The sequence below is a fragment of the Mirounga angustirostris genome, unplaced genomic scaffold, assembly GCF_029215605.1.
Source record: "Mirounga angustirostris isolate CCGP_5_RB_7025 unplaced genomic scaffold, mMirAng1.0.hap1 SCAF_12, whole genome shotgun sequence".
NCBI lineage: Eukaryota > Metazoa > Chordata > Mammalia > Carnivora > Phocidae > Mirounga > Mirounga angustirostris.
This window is the reverse complement of record NW_026991720.1, coordinates 15356268-15375333: the sequence shown is the minus strand read 5'-3', so window position 1 is coordinate 15375333 and position 19066 is coordinate 15356268. Positions and strand designations below refer to the sequence as shown.

At 39.5% G+C, this 19066-nt stretch overlaps 1 protein-coding gene across 4 annotated transcripts in view; it reads left to right on the top strand.

The window, feature by feature from the left end:
* Positions 1-1525: 1525 nt before the first annotated feature.
* TRIM24 (tripartite motif containing 24) overlaps positions 1526-19066 on the top strand; it is a 97434-nt gene continuing 79893 nt past the window's right edge. For 2 of the 4 annotated variants that reach the window (XM_064574914.1, XM_064574913.1), the window contains exon 1: positions 1531-2205. In XM_064574914.1, the coding sequence (XP_064430984.1) occupies positions 1842-2205 (364 nt within the window). In that variant the 5' untranslated portion in view covers positions 1531-1841. Of the gene's footprint in view, positions 2206-19066 lie in introns of all 4 variants that reach the window. The other 2 variants (XM_064574916.1, XM_064574915.1) reach the window with 2 other exon arrangements.

The following is a 19066-nucleotide window of genomic DNA, read 5'->3' as shown; positions in this document are numbered from 1 at the left end:
GTGGGTTAAGAAATTTGAGATAGCCCCTGTTTTTCTAAGGGTGGTCCTAGACCACTCAGATCACAATCACCAGATGCTTCTAAAATTGAATAGGGGGATGAGCCCAAGAACCTGCTTTTAAGTAAGCTTGCCAGGTGATTCTTATGCAAACTAAGGTTTAAGAAACTACCCCTATACAAAACAAATAGCTAGCCCTTGACTGCCCTTAAGAAGGAGAACTTCACTCCTGGAGGCCTACAGTGATTGGATTTAGGACCTGTTTCGGGAAAGAGGCCAGTAGGAGAGGAATAATTTGGAAAAGGTAAGGAGGATCAGGTTACCTAGAGTTTGCCCTCCCTCTGGTCATTTTTTCTTCCAGTATCATTCCAACTTTAACAAGGCCTTTTCTGACCCCATCCCTCTTTCCTCATTGATCCAGCACTACTTCATTTGTACTTAAAAATGGCATTTCCATACAATTTTTTTACGTGTGTACAAAAGTTTTGTTTCCCCCACCCCGTTTCTATACTTCGAGCTCCTTAAAATTTGGTGTGTTTTTTTTTTAAGTAGTCTCCGTGCTCAATATGGGGCTTGAACTCACAACCCCAAGATCAAGAGTCACATGCTCTACTGAGCCCACTTGGCACCCCAAAGTTTGGCCATTTTTTGAGTGAAAATGTGAGTACCTTCTGATATAAGTCTGTGTGTTTTGGGCGGCAGGATGAAAAAATTTTTGAAGGAATTACTTGGACATCAGTACTGAGATTTTTATTTCTCGAATTGATGTCGTATTTATGCAATAAAGACATTTTCAAACAATCTTTATATATTTGTTTCTTGAAGAAAAAAACATTTTTATTTATTTGAAAAGCAACTCACTGACTTTAAAAATTAATCACCTTTTCCACTGGGGAAATCCTTTAGAAATTTCCGACTTTGCAAGAGAACCTCCACCTTTATTCTTCATGTTCCGTCATTCATCATGGAGAAGAGTAAATTCAGGTGGCGAATCCATGCTGCCACAATATCTTTTTCACACATTTCTCCATTTATAAAATTCTTCCCTTGTTTGCTCTTCACAGTCTCTACTTCGTTATCCTTTGACCCTCCCACCATATTTACTCTTCCTACAGGACCCCCGTCTTCAGCAGCAAAACGAGTTTTCGAAGCAGTTACTTAATTAACCGCATTGAGCCCACACGGTGGAGCTCCGCCCCGTAGGAGGAGCTAACACAGGCGGACCGAATTAGTCGGTCTGTCATTAACAAATAATCCCTTAATCTTTTCAGAGGAGCGAAACACACACAAAGGCCCAATCAGAAGCCGCGGCTCTAGGAGTTCGGTGGGAGGCGGGGCTGGGCAAGCGCCTTCCCACCTCCCAGCCTCCCGCCGCGGCCGTCGGAGCCTCGCGGGCTTGGGCAGGCCCCGCCCCCTGGCGAGGCGCTGCGGCTATTGGGCGGCGCGTTCCTTGCCGTCGCCTCAGTCGCTGGGAGAGGGAGGGTGGGGCGGGGCCTGAGGTGGGCCGGGGGCCCAGGGAGAAAGGCGGGGAGACGAGGGCGGGCTGGGCGGATTCGACGAGCGCCGCGGCGGTTGGCGAAGCGGACGGGGCGCAGCCTTCCCGGTGCGAGGAACGGTTCCCGCTGACAGATCCCCTTCTTCCGGCCGCGCCACCCGGGAGGCGGATCCCCGGGGCCTGAGGAGGCTTCCTCGGCCCGGCCCGCCCGCCCTCCCTCCCTCTCCCGCGGGTCACCCAAGCGGCCTGTGAGGAGGAGGAGGAGGAGGTCGTCGGGGGCGGCGGCAGGCGGAGATCGCGCTCCCCCTTTCCCGGCGGCGGCGGCGGCGGCGGCGGCGGGGGCAGGACAATGGAGGTGGCTGTGGAGAAGGCGGCGACGGCGGCCGCGGCGGCTTCGGCGGCGGCCGCCGGGGGGCCCTCGGCGGCGCCAAGCGGGGAGAACGAGGCTGAGAGTCGGCAGGGCCCCGACTCGGAGCGCGGAGGCGAGGCGGCCCGGCTCAACCTGTTGGACACTTGCGCCGTGTGCCACCAGAACATCCAGAGCCGGGCGCCCAAGCTGCTGCCCTGCCTGCACTCCTTCTGCCAGCGCTGCCTGCCCGCGCCCCAGCGCTACCTCATGCTGCCCGCGCCCATGCTGGGTTCGGCCGAGACCCCGCCGCCCGTCCCCGCCCCCGGCTCGCCGGTCAGCGGCTCCTCGCCGTTCGCCACCCAAGGTGAGAGCCGGCCGTGGGCGCGGGGGAGCCCGGGGAGGGGCTCGGGGAGGCGGGCGCCCTTGTGCGGCGCGACCCGCTGTCATGTCGCCGCCGCCGGGGTGCGCGGCGGGGGAGGGGCGAGGAGGAGGGTCTGTGTTGGCGGCGGTGACATGGAGGGCCCGCGCGCTCTGCGGCGTGCCGCGCGCCCCGCGAGCAACTTCCACGGGCGCTGGGGACTTGGCGGCGCCGCCGCCGCCGCCGCCGCCCAGCATTCTCCTCCGGGGTTGGGTGGCCCGTGCGACCCGCACTCCGGAAAACCGCTGTTGAGTGGGCTGTAGTGTGTAGCTCGGCTTCTTGGCCGGCTGCGTCTAGTTCACGGCTACCCTCTGCCTCCCCACAGCTTTGTCCGGCTCCATATGATCCTAATCATCTCGTGTATAACCAGGTTATTTGAGCTGGAGGGGGGAGGGGAGGGATGAAGATGAAGTGATGGTGACTTTCTTTGGTGATTGATTACAGATCAGATGCCGTCTGTTTTCTGTCTTGCATGTTTCAGGTTCTTTACCTTAACGAGTCCCCGATTTCTCTCCCTTCCGCTAGGGACAAAGGAACCAAAAGAGACGGTATTTTGTTGTCTTTTCTCCTTCGAAGATTTTATTTTGAAACGGTAAAGGGTAAAGAGAAATAGAGCAAAGTGCTTTGGGGTGCAGGCTTTTCTTGTATTTTGTGAATGACAGCTGGAAATGCTGAAGTTACTGTTCTCTTTGTGGTGTTTGTTACTGTATAATGAGACTTTTGACAGGTAGTTCCCATTGCTAACGTTAACAGGTTTGAAACATTTGAAGTTAGTTAAAGTAAGCACAGTAATTATTCTAGTAGAATGCTTGAGGATTTTAAATTGTAATACTGCAAATATTGGAGCACATCATTTTTAAAAATAGAAAGTAACTGGGAAAAGGGGGATAATTAATTTTTAATACACACTTCCTTTTAGAGGGTCTAGTTGATTTGAGATAAAATGCTAATTAAATAATTGAGGCTAGGTCAAGGGGTATATGAAATTGATGCTATAAATAGTAGTGTTAGACTTCATTTGATTATATGTTACCAACAGTATCTCGTTGAGGGAGCCAATTTTCCATGGGTCTCTTAAGTTTCTGCGGGTCGTGCCAGGGAGGTACTGACTGCCCTTTGTTTCTATTTTTAAATGATGTTTGTATAAAGATCAGCCTTGGAAGATAGAGATAGTGTCTTCCATCAGAGCAAAGAGCAGGCGTGCATAGGGTCCAGTATAATGTCTCTACTGGAGTAAAAGGCAGGCATGCTTACTGCCCATGACAAAAGATTGGGGTTCTCTAAGTTTAGGTTTCCTCTTGTGTAACACAACCCACTGCCTGTACAGGTGTCAGCCGGCCCTCTTCACCTTGCCTGGTGGGAACTGGGGTTCTGGGAACCAGTGCAAAAATGTTGATGCTTGGGCGCCTGGGTGGCTCAGTTGGTTAAGCGACTGACTGCCTTCGGCTCAGGTCATGATCCTGGAGTCCCGGGATGGAGTCCCGCATCGGGCTCCCTGCTCGGCAGGGGGTCTGCTTCTCTCTCCGACCCTCCTCTCTCATGCTCTCTCTCTGTCTCTCTCAATAAAATTTAAAAAAAAAAAATGTTGATGCTTTGGCTCATGTTATTGTAACTAATAAACTGCCCCTTGTCTCTCATCCCTGAGTCTTTGTATCTTCTACCATGGTAGGCTAGCTTGCAATTAGGCTGAAGTCTCAGATCTTTTACACTGTTTTCTCTGATGTGGCCCACCTGTTGGAAATTTAGTACAGGTGAAACAAATCTTAGTTCTTAATTTTTAGACACATTTTAAGGTTTCTTTTATTTATGTTTTAATTGGTTAAGCAGGCTAGTGGCCGATTAGGATCTGAATTTTGCATAATCCTAGAATTAAGATTTATCGTGTGCCTGGCCATGACATTTAGACCTGAATGAATGAGAACATGGGTAATAAAAGCTCTGAAACTAGACTCTGAGACAAGTTTTCAATTTCAGATTTCTCAAAATGTTCTGTGCAATTCTAGTCTCTCAATGTATTTTATCTTGGTGTTTGTATCAGCGAGAGTTCCAAGGAAGCATTTAAATTGGAAGGTAATGTTTTTTGCTTTTATACTAAGACAAAGTCTCTACTAAATGATACTTTAAATACAGTACAAAAAAAGAGTTAGGGTTATTTTCAATAAATTAAAATACTGTCTATCCTGAGTCTTATTGACTTGGAAATATTCTCTCCCTTCCTCTCGCCTTGCAAACTTATTTAAATACTAGCTGAAGTAAAACTTGATCCAGTACATTTCATAAATATATAGGGTTCATTTGATCATCTGTACTTCATTCTCCTAATGAACTTGTGGGTATAGTCATCATGGGTTAAACTATAATACCTACAGGAGCTAAGCTAGAAATCTCAGTTAGAGAACTATGAACTTGGGGGTAAAATAATAGGGAAGGGAGAGGGAGGGAATGGGAGGGGAAGTAAACTCAGCTCCAGCAGGTTGTCATGCAAGAGGGGAGGGCCAGTATTGAAGGATATATATATATATAATTTCTTTTAATGAGAAGTCTGAAGCCCAGATTTTTGTGAGAGCTTTCTTAGTATTAGATATTGGCAAGTAAATAAAAAAATACACATGCATACAGGCCCATTCTATAGGCCAAACGAAACAAGTTTTGTTGAGGCCACAACCATGTTGCAGTTATGCTCTTCCCTTTTAGATTTAGTTAGTGGTTTTCAAATTTTAGCTCTACTAGAGTCACTGGTATACTTATTAAAAATTTAGATTTCTAGGGGCACCTGGGTGGCTAGGTTGGTTAAGGGTCTCCCTTCAGCTCAGGTCATGATCTCAGGATCCTGGGATCCTAGCCCCCATGGGGTGGGCTCCCTGCTCAGTCGTGAGCCTGCATCTGCTTCTTCCTCTACCCCTCCCTGCTTTTGTGTGCGCGTGCTCTCGCTCTCAAATAAATAAATAAAATCTTTATTTTTTAATTTGTTTTTAGGATTTTATTTATTTGAGGTAGAGCGAGAGCAAGCAAGCGAGAGAGGAGCTCCTCCCCCCCCATGCAGGGCACCATCCCCGGACTCTGGGATCATGATCTGAGCCAAAGGCAGATGCTTAACTGACTGAGCCACCTAGGTGCCCCTAAATAAAATATTAAAAAAAAAAAAAAAGATTTCTAGGCCTGTCCCTCCAGAGAGCCCAACCTGGCATAGTTATAGAATTCTAGAGTATATTAAGCTCTAGTGTTTCTTTAGTTCAAGCAGTATTATATTCCAAAATAAAATTGATCATAAGAGGATCCCTTAGGAAATTAAGACCAAAATTCAAGGTATAGAATAACAGTTTTCAACATTATCAGACCTAATTTTTCTGTTAAATAATTTTCGGTGCTCCATGTTATCCTAAATGAAATTCATAGAAAATAAATCCTTCTAAAATGTTTTTTTATGAAAAAGAAATAAAGCTAATTTATAACAACAAAAAGGTATGTATTATGATTTATAAATGCCCGGACACAATTACATTAGCTCTCAAGACCTCATTGAGAACATGGGTCAAAACTGTCCTTTTGTAAGGCTGCCAGTTGGAAGGAATGAGGATGAGTGACCACACGCTAAAGTTGGATGACTACCTTGGATGTGATTGTCATTTTCTTAGTGTGCAGTTATATCCAGGAAAGAAGGAAAAGCTTAGAAAACAGATTTTCTTTAGGTACATTATAGGTACCTGAAGTCAGAAGACAAACTGATCTTGGACAAATGTTACAACATTGTGCAATATTTTGTGGTGTTGATGTAGTGTTCAGCAAAAGAGTAGCAAACTCTATTTTTTTCTCTTTAATTTTTTATTTAAATTGAATTAGCCAACATATAGTACATCTGTAGTTTCAGATGTAGTGTTCAATAATTTATCTGTTGCGTATAACTCCAGTGCTTATCACATCACGTGCCCTCCTTAATGCCCATCACCCAATTACCCCATCCCCCAACCCTAAGCTATTTTTAAAAGAATACTGAGCATACTCTTGAAAAGGGTCACATTATTTGTCCAGGGAGAGTAAAAAATAAGAAACCATCAGTTTTCTTAGACTTCTATACTAACTGACAGTCTATAAGATGTAACTGTCAATTCTGGGATCTGATTTCTTTGGGTTCTTGGTAAGAAGTATAAATCACCTTGTGAGTACAAGATATAATGTCAGAGAATTAATAGTATTTAAGATTGATCCATATTGCCTACCAGTTTTGTACACAGTTATATAGACAGTATTCACCTGTTAATGGAAATTATACTATTGTTTTCAATTTGGGGCTATTATTGAATAAAACTGTTACAAATATTTGTAGACAAGTCTTTATGTGGATATGTTTTCATTTCCTTGGGTAAATACTTGGAATTTCTTGTTTGCATCATAAATGTGTATTTACACTGGTTGTACTGTTTTGCATTCCCTCCAGCAACGTATGAGAGTTCCAGTTGGTTCACATCCTCGCCAATTTGGGTGTTAGTATTTAATTTTAGTCATTCTGGTATGTGCAAAGGGGAGTCTCATGGTTTTAATTTTCATTTCCCCGATGAATAATGATGAGCATCTTTTCCTGTGCTTATTAGCTATTACAGCTTTTTGGTAAAATTTCAGTTTATCTTTTGTAGATTTTTAAAATTAGGTAATGGATTACATTACTGAAAAGTAAATATTCTTTATATGCATTCTGTATCCTGGTCCTCTGTTAAATACGTGTATGCACATATTTACTCCTGTACCTTGCCTGTTCATTTTCTTGATGGTGTCTTTTGAAGAGCTGAAGTTTTAAATTTTGATTAAGTCTGATTTGTCAATTTTTTTCTTTTTTCTTAATTTTTTAGAAGATTTTTATTTATTTGATAGAGAGAGATACAGCAAGAGAGGGAACATAAGCAGGGGAGTGGGAGAGGGAGAAGCAGGCTTCCCGCTGAGCAGGGAGCCCTATACGGGGGGGGGGGGGGGGGGGGGGGGCGGGGCTCGATTCCAGGATGCTGGGATCATGACCTGAGCCAAAGGCAGGTGCTTAACGACTGAGCCACCAGGTGCCTTTTTTCTTTTTATAGTTAGTAATTTTTGTGTTCTATTTAACAATTCTTTGCCTACCGTGAGTTTACTAAGATTTTGTACTTTCAGTATTTTTATAGTTTTGGTTTTTATATTTAGATGTGTCATCTATTTTGAGCAATTTTTGTATTAGGTATAAGGGTTGAGATTCATGTTTTTAACCATATGTTAAAGTATCATTTATTTGAAAAGGGTACTTTTCCCATTACATCACTTTGGCATTTTTGTAAAAAATCGGTTGAACATATATGTATGATTCTGTTGCTATACACTTTTCTGTTCTTTTGAGCTATCCATTCAGGAATAAGTGTTTGGGTTTTTTGTTTTGTTTTGTTTTTTTATTGCTGTAGCTTTTTTTTTTTTTTTTTAAGATTTTATTTACTTATGTGAGAGTGCCAGAGAATGTGGGAGCATGCGCAGGGGGAGAGTCAGAGGGAGAGGGAGAAGCCCAAGCAGACTCCCTGCTGGGTAGGGAGCCTGATGTGGGACTCCATCCCAGGACCCTGGGATCATGACCTGAGCCGAAGTCAGACGCTTAACCGACTGAGCCACCCAGGTGCCCCTATTGCTATAGCTTTTAAAGCAAATTTTCAATTGGACAGTTTTGTTCTTTTTCAAAATTGTTTTGCTCTTTGAAGTAATTTACATTTCTTCATAAATTTTAGAATCCACTTGTTAATTTCTACACAAAAGCCTGCTATGATTTTGATTAGAATTGCATTAAATCCAGATACCACTTTGGGGAGAATGATCTAACAATATTGACTATCCCTATCTATAAACATGTTTTATCTCCTATTTAGATCTTTAATTTCTCTCAGCACTATTTTATCATAGTAGTCTTGCACAATATTTGTGAAGTTTATTCCAAAATATCTTATGATAATGTTTAATGATATTGGTGTTTTTAAAAAATACCATTTCCAATTGTTGCTAGCTAAAATACAATTGACTTTTGTATATTGGTTGTATCACATTATCTTGCTAAATTCAATGATTAAATCTTAATAGTTTTTTTGTCTCTTAAGATTTTCTTTGTAGACTATCCTGTTGCTCACAGGTAGATAGTTTTACTTCTTTCTTTCAAGTCCTAATTTCTGTCATTTTCTTCCCTTACTGCACTAGGTAGGACCTCCAGTACAGTATTGAATAGAAGTTTAATTTCACTATTAAATGAGAGATGACATCCTTGCCTTATTCCTGATCTTAGGAGGATAACGTTAGTTGTTCACCATTAATATGTTAGATCTATTAGCTTTTTACAGATGCCCGTTATCACAATTAAGATCTCTTCTATTCGTAGTGTGCTGAGGATTTTAATTGTGTTGGATGATGAATTTTGTCAAATGCATTTTCTGTATCTGTTAAAATGATCATCTGGGTTTTCTCTTTTTTTCTGTTGATGTTGTGAATTATGTTGATTTTCAGATGTTAAACGTATCTTGCATTCTTGGGATATACTCTACTTGGTCACCATGTATTATCCTGTTTGTGTACTTGTGGATTTGATTTGCTAATATTTTAGCGACTTTTTTATGTTCATGAGGAATATTGGTGATAGAGTTTTCTTGTATCTTTATCTGATTTTGGCATCAGGATAATAACTGTCCTCAAAATGAGTAAAGTGTTCCATCTCTAATTTTCTGAAAGAGGTTTTTTTAAGTTAGTATTAATTTTTTAAATATTTGACAATTCAATTAATCCATCTGGGTTTGGAGTTTTCATTATGAGACGGTTTTTGATTAGGAATTCAGTGTCTTTACTTGATACAGGGCTCTTCAGATTTTATATTCATGAATCCATTTTGATAAGTTGAAAATTTTCTGTTTCGTATAATTGGTGCATTTTTAACATATATTCTACATACTCCCTTTCCCTGTTAATGTTTTCAAGGCCTGAACAATGTCCCGGACCTCTTTTGTTTCTACTTGTAGTGTTTGCTCTTTTTTCTTGTTTGCTCTTCTTAAGGGCTTATCTACTAACTTTTAGCTTTGTTAATTTTATTTATTGTTTGTCTCTGCTTTAAAGGTATAATTTTCTCTCTAAGCATGTGTTGGCCACCTCAAACAAATTTTATGTTTTTATTAACATTCTATTAAAATATTTTAAAATTTTTCCTGTGATTTCTTCTGTGACTGGTGGGTTGCTTAGAAGTGTGTTAATTTAAAGGTATATGGGGATTTTCTGGATAGTTTATTCCATTGTAGTAAGAAAAAAAATACTCTGTAAGACTTAAATCTCTTTAGAAGTTATTGAGACATTTGATGTCCTAACGTATTGTTTATCTTGGTGAATGTTCTATGTATATTTGAAAAGAATTTAAATTCTATCCACAGTTGTTTGGTGTAGTGTTCTATAAATGTCAGTTAGGGGCGCCTGGGTGGCTCAGTTGGTTAAGCGACTTCCTTCAGCTCAGGTCATGATCCTGGAGTCCCGGGATCAAGTCCCGCATCGGGCTCCCTGCTCGGCAGGGAGTCTGCTTCTCCCTCTGACCCTCCTCCCTCTCCTGCTCTCTGTCTCTCATTCTCTCTCTCTCAAATCAATAAATAAAATCTTTAAAAAAATAAATAAATGTCAGGTCAAGTTGGTTGATAGTGTTGTAAAAATCTTTGTTTTGGTTTGGTTTTCTTCTTTTTTTTTTTTTTTGGTCTACTTATATCAGTTACAGAGAGAAGAATGTTAAAATCTCATGATTGTTGACCTTTTTATTCCTTTAATCCTGGTTAGTTTTTGCTGCAGATATTTTAACACTTTATCTTATTGATTAATTGCCTGCCCTTTTTAACACCATGAAATGTTCTTTATCTCTCATACTACTTTTTCATGAAGTCTACATTGTCTTAGGTTAATACAACTACACCAGTTTTCTTACGTCTGTTTGAATGGTATATTTTTCCATTCTTCTACTTTTAACCTTTCTGTTTAAAGTAGATCTCTTGTTGATAGTGAATAGTTGTGTCTTGCTTTGTTATCCAACCTGTAAATTTTGCTTTTATTCTTTAATCCATTTACATTTTAAGTAATTATTAGTATGGTCAAGTTTAAGTCTACTTTTTAAAAATTTGTTTTCTTTTTGTTCCTGCTGGGCCTCTAGTATCTTTGTTTTTCTCAATCCCTTAGCTACTGTTCTCTGGTAAGCGTCCCAAAGTCTTGCTGTGCATATGCATGGTAGCCTTCACCAAGGACTTTGAGAAACCCTAGAGAGACTACTGGCACCCTCACTCTTTGCAGCTCTCTTCTCTCTAGTGTTTAATCTCTTTCAAGCCCCAAATTTTCCTCTGGCCTTTTAAGCTATGTTCTGCTTAGGCTCTAGCTCCCTGCATTGTGGTTGCGAAATAGTCCCCAGGCAGAGAATCAAGATATGTTAGGGGTTCACCTCCTGAATTTCCCTTTCCAGGGATCACAATCCTCATTGCCTGTTTTCCAATGCCTGAAGACAGTTGCCTCGTATATTCTTCCCAGTTACATACAGTTGTTCATGGCAGGCAAACTTGTCTTGGTACTGGTTACTCTGTCCTGGTGGAAAGTTGATGTCAAAATACCACTTTTAAATTGCATTGAACCTTTTAAATACACTCACATGTGGGTAACTTGATTCTTAGATCTCTAGATTTTTATCTTTTTAATTTTTCTTAGAGATCTCACCAAGTTAAACTATCATCCTAGATGCACGAGCCCTACGTTTCTTCCTATAACCTTGACCCCTTTCTCAAATTTACTTCTGCATTTTCAAGTACATACTAGACCAGTAGTCTCCAGAATGGGATGTGTGTCACACATTATGAGGTAACATAATTCATTGAGTTGAGGGAAAACATTAGAACTTCTTTAAGTTAAGCGTTAAAGTACTTGATAACTAGTATGTCATGGTCACATGAAAAAGCATGTCAAAGTGGCTACATCTCACATATGGCATACAAAGTATTCTGAGGAGGAGGAAGGAGGGCTGCTGCAAATCCTAAAGGTAACTTTGTATGAGTTAGGAATACATGTCCTCTTGACATATGTAGCATCAAGGACTACATGGCATAGGAAGTGGAATGCATATTAATCTCCATTTGCCCTCTTAAATTAAGTAGTCCCTTGTGCTGTACAGCCAATCAAACTGTACACAGCTGCCCTGGAGGTAATAGGATTTCTATACTGCAGACCCTAATGTGACCCTCACTCCACCCCTAGTGCGCGTGCGCACGCGCGCACACACACACACACACACACACACACACTGTAATACAATTTATATGTTCTTTGATAAGTTGGCTTATGGATTGTAGCCTCTGTTTTTAACTAAAATGACTGTCAAAAATTGAAGATCATGGTAGACCATTACCAGGACCCTGACACAAAACCCTGTAATCTCAGTTCCTAGGGAATTCCCATATGGAGGCCACTCACAAAAGCCCCTCAGTTTCAGCAGCCTGGAGAGTCCCTAAGTTGTAGGATGTAGGGCACATGTGTAATGGCCATAAAAAGTGATCCCCAACTCCAATTAATAGCATAGAGGGGTATATTTAAGTCTGTCATCAAGGTTGGATGCTGATACTTGGCTCCTCCCCAGTTTAGGAAAATACAGAAGGCTCCTTGGGGCTTCCCATATTTGGTGACTTCTTTAGTGTTACATAGAGGGATAGATACTTGTCATTTCCTGGAACCTGAATATGCAGTCAGTGATGGATTAGCCAGCAAGGAGATCTGTATTCTATAGAAAGCTGTTTTTGTTGCTGCTCCATTTTGTTTTTCATTTTATCAGGTGTATGGAGTTGATGGGAGTCGTGATTTTCCACCAGCCCTAAATTATTTGAATATTTGAAATCTCATTTTCAGCTATGATAAAGATAATACTAATTTGTAAGCGTAACAGCATTAGAGTGGCAGAATTGATATTTTATAGGCTCTTTATCAGTCTTGTGAGGTTAATTAACATAAGTGATTTTCTAACTAAATCTAGTAATTGGGCCTAAAAGTTTCAGAATTACTGAGAAGACTCTTTGAAATTGATTGACATCCTCTGTATTAATGATGAACTATGCCTTAAATGTATATTACATCTTGGACTGTTAGAGAATAGTGGTATGAAGCTATCATGATTAGCAAGCCATTTAAAAATATTTTACCCTGATTTTATTCTTTCAAAATGTCTTGTTTGTGTGATTTATTATATACAGGATATACTAGTTCCATAGTATATATACATAATAAATATATATGTAGGTGCATGTTCAAATACTTGTGTTTAAAACAACATGTGAACATAACTATCAGCTGAATTGCCTCAGTGTTTTTCTGTGTTTATCTCATCTTTAGAAATGGTTTTCAAATCCTCTTCTAAGTTGTAAAAATACAGGATTCCTCAAAGAACTTTGTTCTGATTTCCTCTAAAATACATAGTCCATAGGTACTCTTGTCATGATGCAATAAATTTAAAAGAAAACTGTCATATATAGTAACTGGGAATCATAACTACCAGACCTTTATTTTACCTTGATCATGAGAATAGTCTTTCTGGGATCTCTTGACTGTATATTCAGCATTAAGGATGACCAGGAGGAGAGCCTTTCGCACATGACATTCTTAGTATCTGTCTCTTTGTACTGGTGCATGTTGATTTATGTTCCTTCTGGTCCTCATCAATCTTCTATACTTGACTTGTGTGTCATGTGCCTTAACTTGCTTTTACTAATTTTCTCAGCTCACTTTCCCACCTATCTTTTGGTATTAAGGTTTCCTCCCACTTCTCTGATCCTTCATTTTTGGCCTCCTGTTGTCCTCTGTTCCTTTCCCTTCTCTGGAGATTAGAGTGAGGAGATCACCTAGGACAAGACTTTAGGAATTCAGATATGTAATGGATATGTAGGATGGAAACCCAGAAAGGAGATTGAGAAGAGGTATGAGAAAACCAGGAAAATGTAGAGTCGTGGAAGCCAAGGAAGGAAAGTATTAACAAAGGCAGTGGTGTTTCACAGTGTGGTGTTACTGCAGGGTCAAATAAGAGAGGCCCAAAACATTTTAAGTGTTAGAAGCATGGCAGTTGTGCAAAAGCATATTTTGGTGGAGACGTAGAAGGGGAAACCCTACTGGGGTAGGTTTTGCAATGGGTGGGAAGTTAAGACAACTCTGTGGAGAAGTTTAAAGGGATAAGGCAATACTTGGGGAGAAAAATGGAATTAAGGAGGGTTTCTTGTTTATTGCCTTTTTGTAAATAGGAAAAGCTTAAGCATGTTTATATGAAAGTGGAAGAGTTCAGTCAAGTGAGCTATCGCATATACCACAGAAGGGATTTGTAAGTGAGTGTGTGAGGGTTCTGAGAAGGCAGGATAGGATTGATCCAAGGCATAGGTGGAGAGATTGGTGACTTTGGATAAGAGAGACATTTTGTTATGAAAAGGAGAGAAGGCAAGAACAGGTGTATGGATAGAAGATTTGTCTGTGTGTATTCAGAGTCGATTGCATTTTCCAGTAAAATGTAGCATGATTGCAGATCTTGTTGAGGCCCACTTGCTGCTAGAGATCATACATTTGTAGTGATACCTGTCTGCCTTATAATGCTACCCAGCACTTCTCTGAAGAAGCAGAGTATTTTAGGCAGTGCTATTCAAAGTGTGGTCCACAAACTGCTAATAGGGTCTGAAATGAGACCGTTTGCCGCTGGAAAGTATGAGGGAGCTGGGACAGCCTAGCTCCTGAGATTCTTAGAAATACTCAGTGAAAGAAAAGAGCCCCACACTGAGAAGAAACTGCTGCAAATAAACAAGATTTGGTGAGAGTAGGAATTTAGGGGCAAAGAAGAGAAAATGATACATGTGGCAGGAGGGCACTGGAGGAGGCAGATCTCAGAAAGTCTTAGGGAAGTGGTTATACTAAAGTACCATAGGTTTGAATACTTCGTGATAACAACATAAGAGGAAACCTTAGAACTCTGAATCTAGGAAAGCTATCTTAGTCTGTTCACATATCCTACATAGAAAACTTAAAAGTATAGGAAAACCCATTCTATAATATGATTTATAGAAAGTACTGTAATTTTATACTACTGAAAGATAGTATAAGAAAAAAGATGACAACAGTCCTCTGAGTAACAGATCTAAAGAAATGAAGATAGCAGTATACTTTGGTCTTAAAGCAGAGACATAATGAAACCTATTACTACAAAATGAGCTGAGAAAATTAAATAATATGTTATGAAAAAACAGTATAAATTAGAAATGTTTAGAAATGAGCTCCTACGCTGTAGGAGATCATGAAAAGAAAAACTGACAGACTTGAGGAATGAATTAGAAATTTTTCAGAAATGAAGATGAACCAGAAAGTTCTTGAATGAGTAGACACTCTAGAAAGTACCATAAAAGAAATGATGGAAAAGAACAAGTGAAAACAAATCAAGTAAAGAGGGAAAAGAAATTCATAAAGTGACAAGAAGATGTTATATGCATAGGCACATAAATATATGGACATTAATAATAGTACCTGGAGACTTTGAAAAAAGAAACAGGAAAAAAACAAAAACAAGAAAATGTTGTTAAAACAAAGATGAACATCTGTATTATAAGGGTTCACCGTGTGCCTAGGAAAATTGAAACAGCCACCACTGAAACATGTTTCAGGGCTTTAAAAGAAAAAAAATAATACTTTGGGCATCTACACACAAAGACTATATCAGTTAGATGGAAAGAATGCCAGATTATCATTAGACTCTCCAACATTAGTACTTGAATCTGGAAGACTGTGGAGTAAAGATTTTTAAGATTTTAATAGAAAAAAATGTGAATTGAGACACATACCCAGCCAACTGATGTTTAAGCATAAAGACCACGTGTAAGAACTTTGAAAGTACTGTTCCTATGAGCCCTTCCTAAGGATTCTAGATTTTGCTGCATTTTCTTTATTTCTCACATCAGTATACTTAGTGTCATTTTTTCTGATTTGGGAGTAGGTTGTAGACATGACACTTGAGCCCCAAATATGTCAATGTGTCTCTGAAGTATAGATTCTCTTTTTTAGAAGGTTGTTTCTTTTAGATTTACTGAGATAAGGTTAACATACAGTAAGCTGCACATATTTAAAATGTACAAGTTGATGAGTTTTGATATATGCAAGGATAATTCTCTATAACCACGGTATAATTACCAAATTCTGGATATTTGACATTAATGCAATGCTATTATCTAATACATAGCCTATATTCAAATTTTGCCAGTTGTCACAGTAATGTCCTTCACCTCAGCTTTTTTCCCCCTTTGGTGGTGGGGGAAATCAGGACACAGATTGCTAGCATGTACCATAGAATAGATTTGTGGATAAGCTCCAGAGGGTGAATTTCCAGCAGATCCCACGGATACAGAACCAAAGTGTGAGTGATGGGTGTTATCTTTTCTAACAGGGTCTGATATCAGGTCTGAAGGGAAAATTCTTCCTTGGGCATTCTGTCTTAGCCTTAGAGGTAGTGGCTATTATGTATCATAATTATCATATCTCCTGTTGTACTTATATTCTTGAGCATTGTCTCAACTTCTTACTAGCCAATCCTTGTTAATCCCAGTTCCTTGATGTTGTTAATAATTATTTATGTCAAACGTTGTTTTTTCAAACTTAATGTTTGATTTCTCTCCTTATTGTACCTAGCCTGATGCATCATTTTTGGCAAATGTAATGTGTCCTCTTAGGTGCTTTACTTTAGGAAACCATGATGTCATTCTGTCCCATTGTTGTTGGGTGTTTGGCTTTGATCACTGGTTTGAACAGCCAGATTTCTCCACGTTACAGATATCTTTTTTCCCCCTTTATAATTAATAAGTAACCTCCTGTGAGATACTTTGGGGTCTGTGTGAGTGTTCTTTTTTTTTTTTTTTAAAGATTTTATTTATTTATTTGAGCCAGAGAGAATGAGAGAGAGAGAGCACATGAGAGGGGATAGGGTCAGAGGGAGAAGCAGGCTCCCTGCCGAGCAGGGAGCCCGATGCGGGACTCGATCCCGGGACTCCAGGATCATGACCTGACCCGAAGGCAGTCGCCTAACCAACTGAGCCACCCAGGCGCCCTGTGTGAGTGTTCTATTCCCAAAAACCGTAGATAGCATCCACTGTTGATTCTTGCCCTCATCATTTATTATTGTGATGTTGCAAAATGGTGATTTTTCTGTCTCTCTCTGCTTATTGATATTCTACTGTATGGATGAGATTTTCCTTTTCCATTTATTTATTGTGGGCTTGTTAAATTTTTTTATATGTTATAAACCATTCCTTTCTTTCTTTCTTTCTTTCTTTCTTTCTTTCTTTCTTTCTTTCTTTCTTTCTTTCCTTTCTTTCTTTTCTTTCTTTCTTTCTTTCTTTCTTTCTTTCTTTCTTTCTTTCTTTCTTTTCTTTCTTTTCTTTCTTTTCTTTCTTTTCTTTCTGATTTTATTTATTTATTCATGAGAGACAGAGAGAGAGGCAGAGGGAGAAGCAGGCTCCCAAGGAGCAGGGAGCCCGATGCGGGACTCGATCCCAGGACCCTGAGATCATGACCTGAGCCGTAGGCAGACGCTTAACCATCTGAGCCACCCAGGAGCCCTCATTATTTATTTTGATAACCACATTGTTCCAGTTTGGGCAGTAGAAACCCCTTCAAGTTGAAATCTTGTCCTTTGACATGCCCCTATTGACTTTTGAGTACGTCTTATCTTGCTGGCAAACCAAAGAGTTTCTAGGTTCATCTTGTACTTTTCTGCACCAGCCTTGGTTGTTTCTCTAGGGAGCCCCAATTCCTTAGTGAAGTCCAATTTATCTTTATGAATTTTTCTTTTGTTTGGTATCTAAGAAATCATTACCTAACATAAATGTTTTCCCCTTGAAGTTTCATAGTTTTAAGTTTTATGTTTAGATCTATGATCCATTTTGAGTTAATTTTATATGAGATATGAAGTATGGATCCAAGTTCATTTTACATGTAGATATTTAATTTTTTCACCACTGCTGTTGAAAAAACCATCCTTTCTCCTACTGCATTGCCTTTGTCAATTATCATTTGTCCATGTACATCTGGGTTTATTTTTAGGCTTTCTGTTCTGTGGATCAGTTTGTTTTTACCACCAATACCATGCTGTTGAGTTTTTATACTAATGCCAAGAGATCTTTTAGCAGGAAAACAATAGGCAAGATGTTCTGCAGGGAATTCTTTTTTTTTTTTCTTTTCATTTTTTATATTAAGTTTTTAATTTTAATTCCAGTATAGTTAACATACCATGTTATATTAGTTTCAAGTGTACAGTATAGTGATTCAACATTTCTGTACATTACTCATTGTTCATCATGATAAGTATACTCTTTAATCTCTGTCACCTGTTTCACCCATTCCCCAACCACCTCCCTTCTGGTAACCATCAGTTTGTTTTCTATAGTTAAGAGTCTGTTTTTTGGTTTGTCTTTTTTTTCTTTGTTCATTTGTTTTTTTAAATTTCACATACGAGTGAAATCATGGTATTTGTCTTCCTCTGACTAACTTCTTTCACTTAGAATTATGCCCTCCAGATTCATCCATGTTATTGCAAATGGCAAAAATTTCATTCTTTTTTATGGCTGAGTAATTTCCCATTGTGTGTGTGTGTGTGTGTGTACCTTTTCTTTATCCATTCATCCATTGGTGGACACTTGGGCTGCTTCTGTAATTTGGCTATTGTAAATAATGCTGCAGTAAACATATGGTTCCATATATCTTTTTGAATTAGTGTTTTTGTATTGTTTGGTTAAAAATCCAGTAGTAGAATTATCGGATCATAGGGTAATTCTGTTTTTAAATTTTCAAAGAAACTCCATACTGTGTTCCACAGTGGCTGTACCAATTTGCATTCCCACCAACAGATGTTCCTTTTTCTCTACATCTTTGCCAACACTTGTGTTTTCGATTGTAACCATTCTGACAGGTGTGAAGTGATACCTTATTGTGGTTTTGATTTGCATTTCCCCGATGATGAGTGTGATATTGGGCACCTTTTCATGTGTCTTTTGGTAATCTGCATGTCTTCTGTAGAGAAATGTCTGTTCATCTCTTCTGCCTATTTTTTAATTTTATTTTTATTTTTTTGAGTATTGAGTTTTAGAAGTTCTTTTATTTTGGATACTAACCCTCTATCAGGTATGTTGTTTACAAATACCTTCTCCCATTCTGTATATTGCCTTTCAGTTTTGCTGATTGTTTGCTGTGCAGAAGCTTTTTATTTTGATGTAGCCCCAATAATTTATTTTTGCTTTTGTTTTCATTGCCTCAGGAGACATAGCTACGAAAAATGTTGCTATGATTGATGTCAGAGAAATTACTGCCTGTGCTCTCTTCTAGGATTTTTATGGTTTCAGTCTCACGTTTAGGTCTTTAATCCATTTTGAGTTTATTTTTGTGTATGGTGTAAAAAGTGGGCCAGTTTCATTCTTTTGCATGTAGCTGTCTTTTCCCAACACCGTTTGTTGAAGAGACAGTCTTTTTGCCACTGAATATTCTTTCCTGCTTTGTTGAAGATTAATTAACCATATAGTTGTGGGATTGTTTCTGGGTTTTCTATCCTGTTCCATTGATCTATGTGTCTATTTTTGTGCCAGTACCATACTTTTATGATTACTACATTTTGTAATATAACTTAAAGTCTGGAATTGTGATACCTCCAGTTTTGCTTTTCATTTTCAAGATTGCTTTGGCTGTCTGGGGTCTTTTTGGTTCCATGCAGATTTTAGAATTTCTTGTTCTAGCTCTGTGAAAAATACTGGTATTTTTGGTA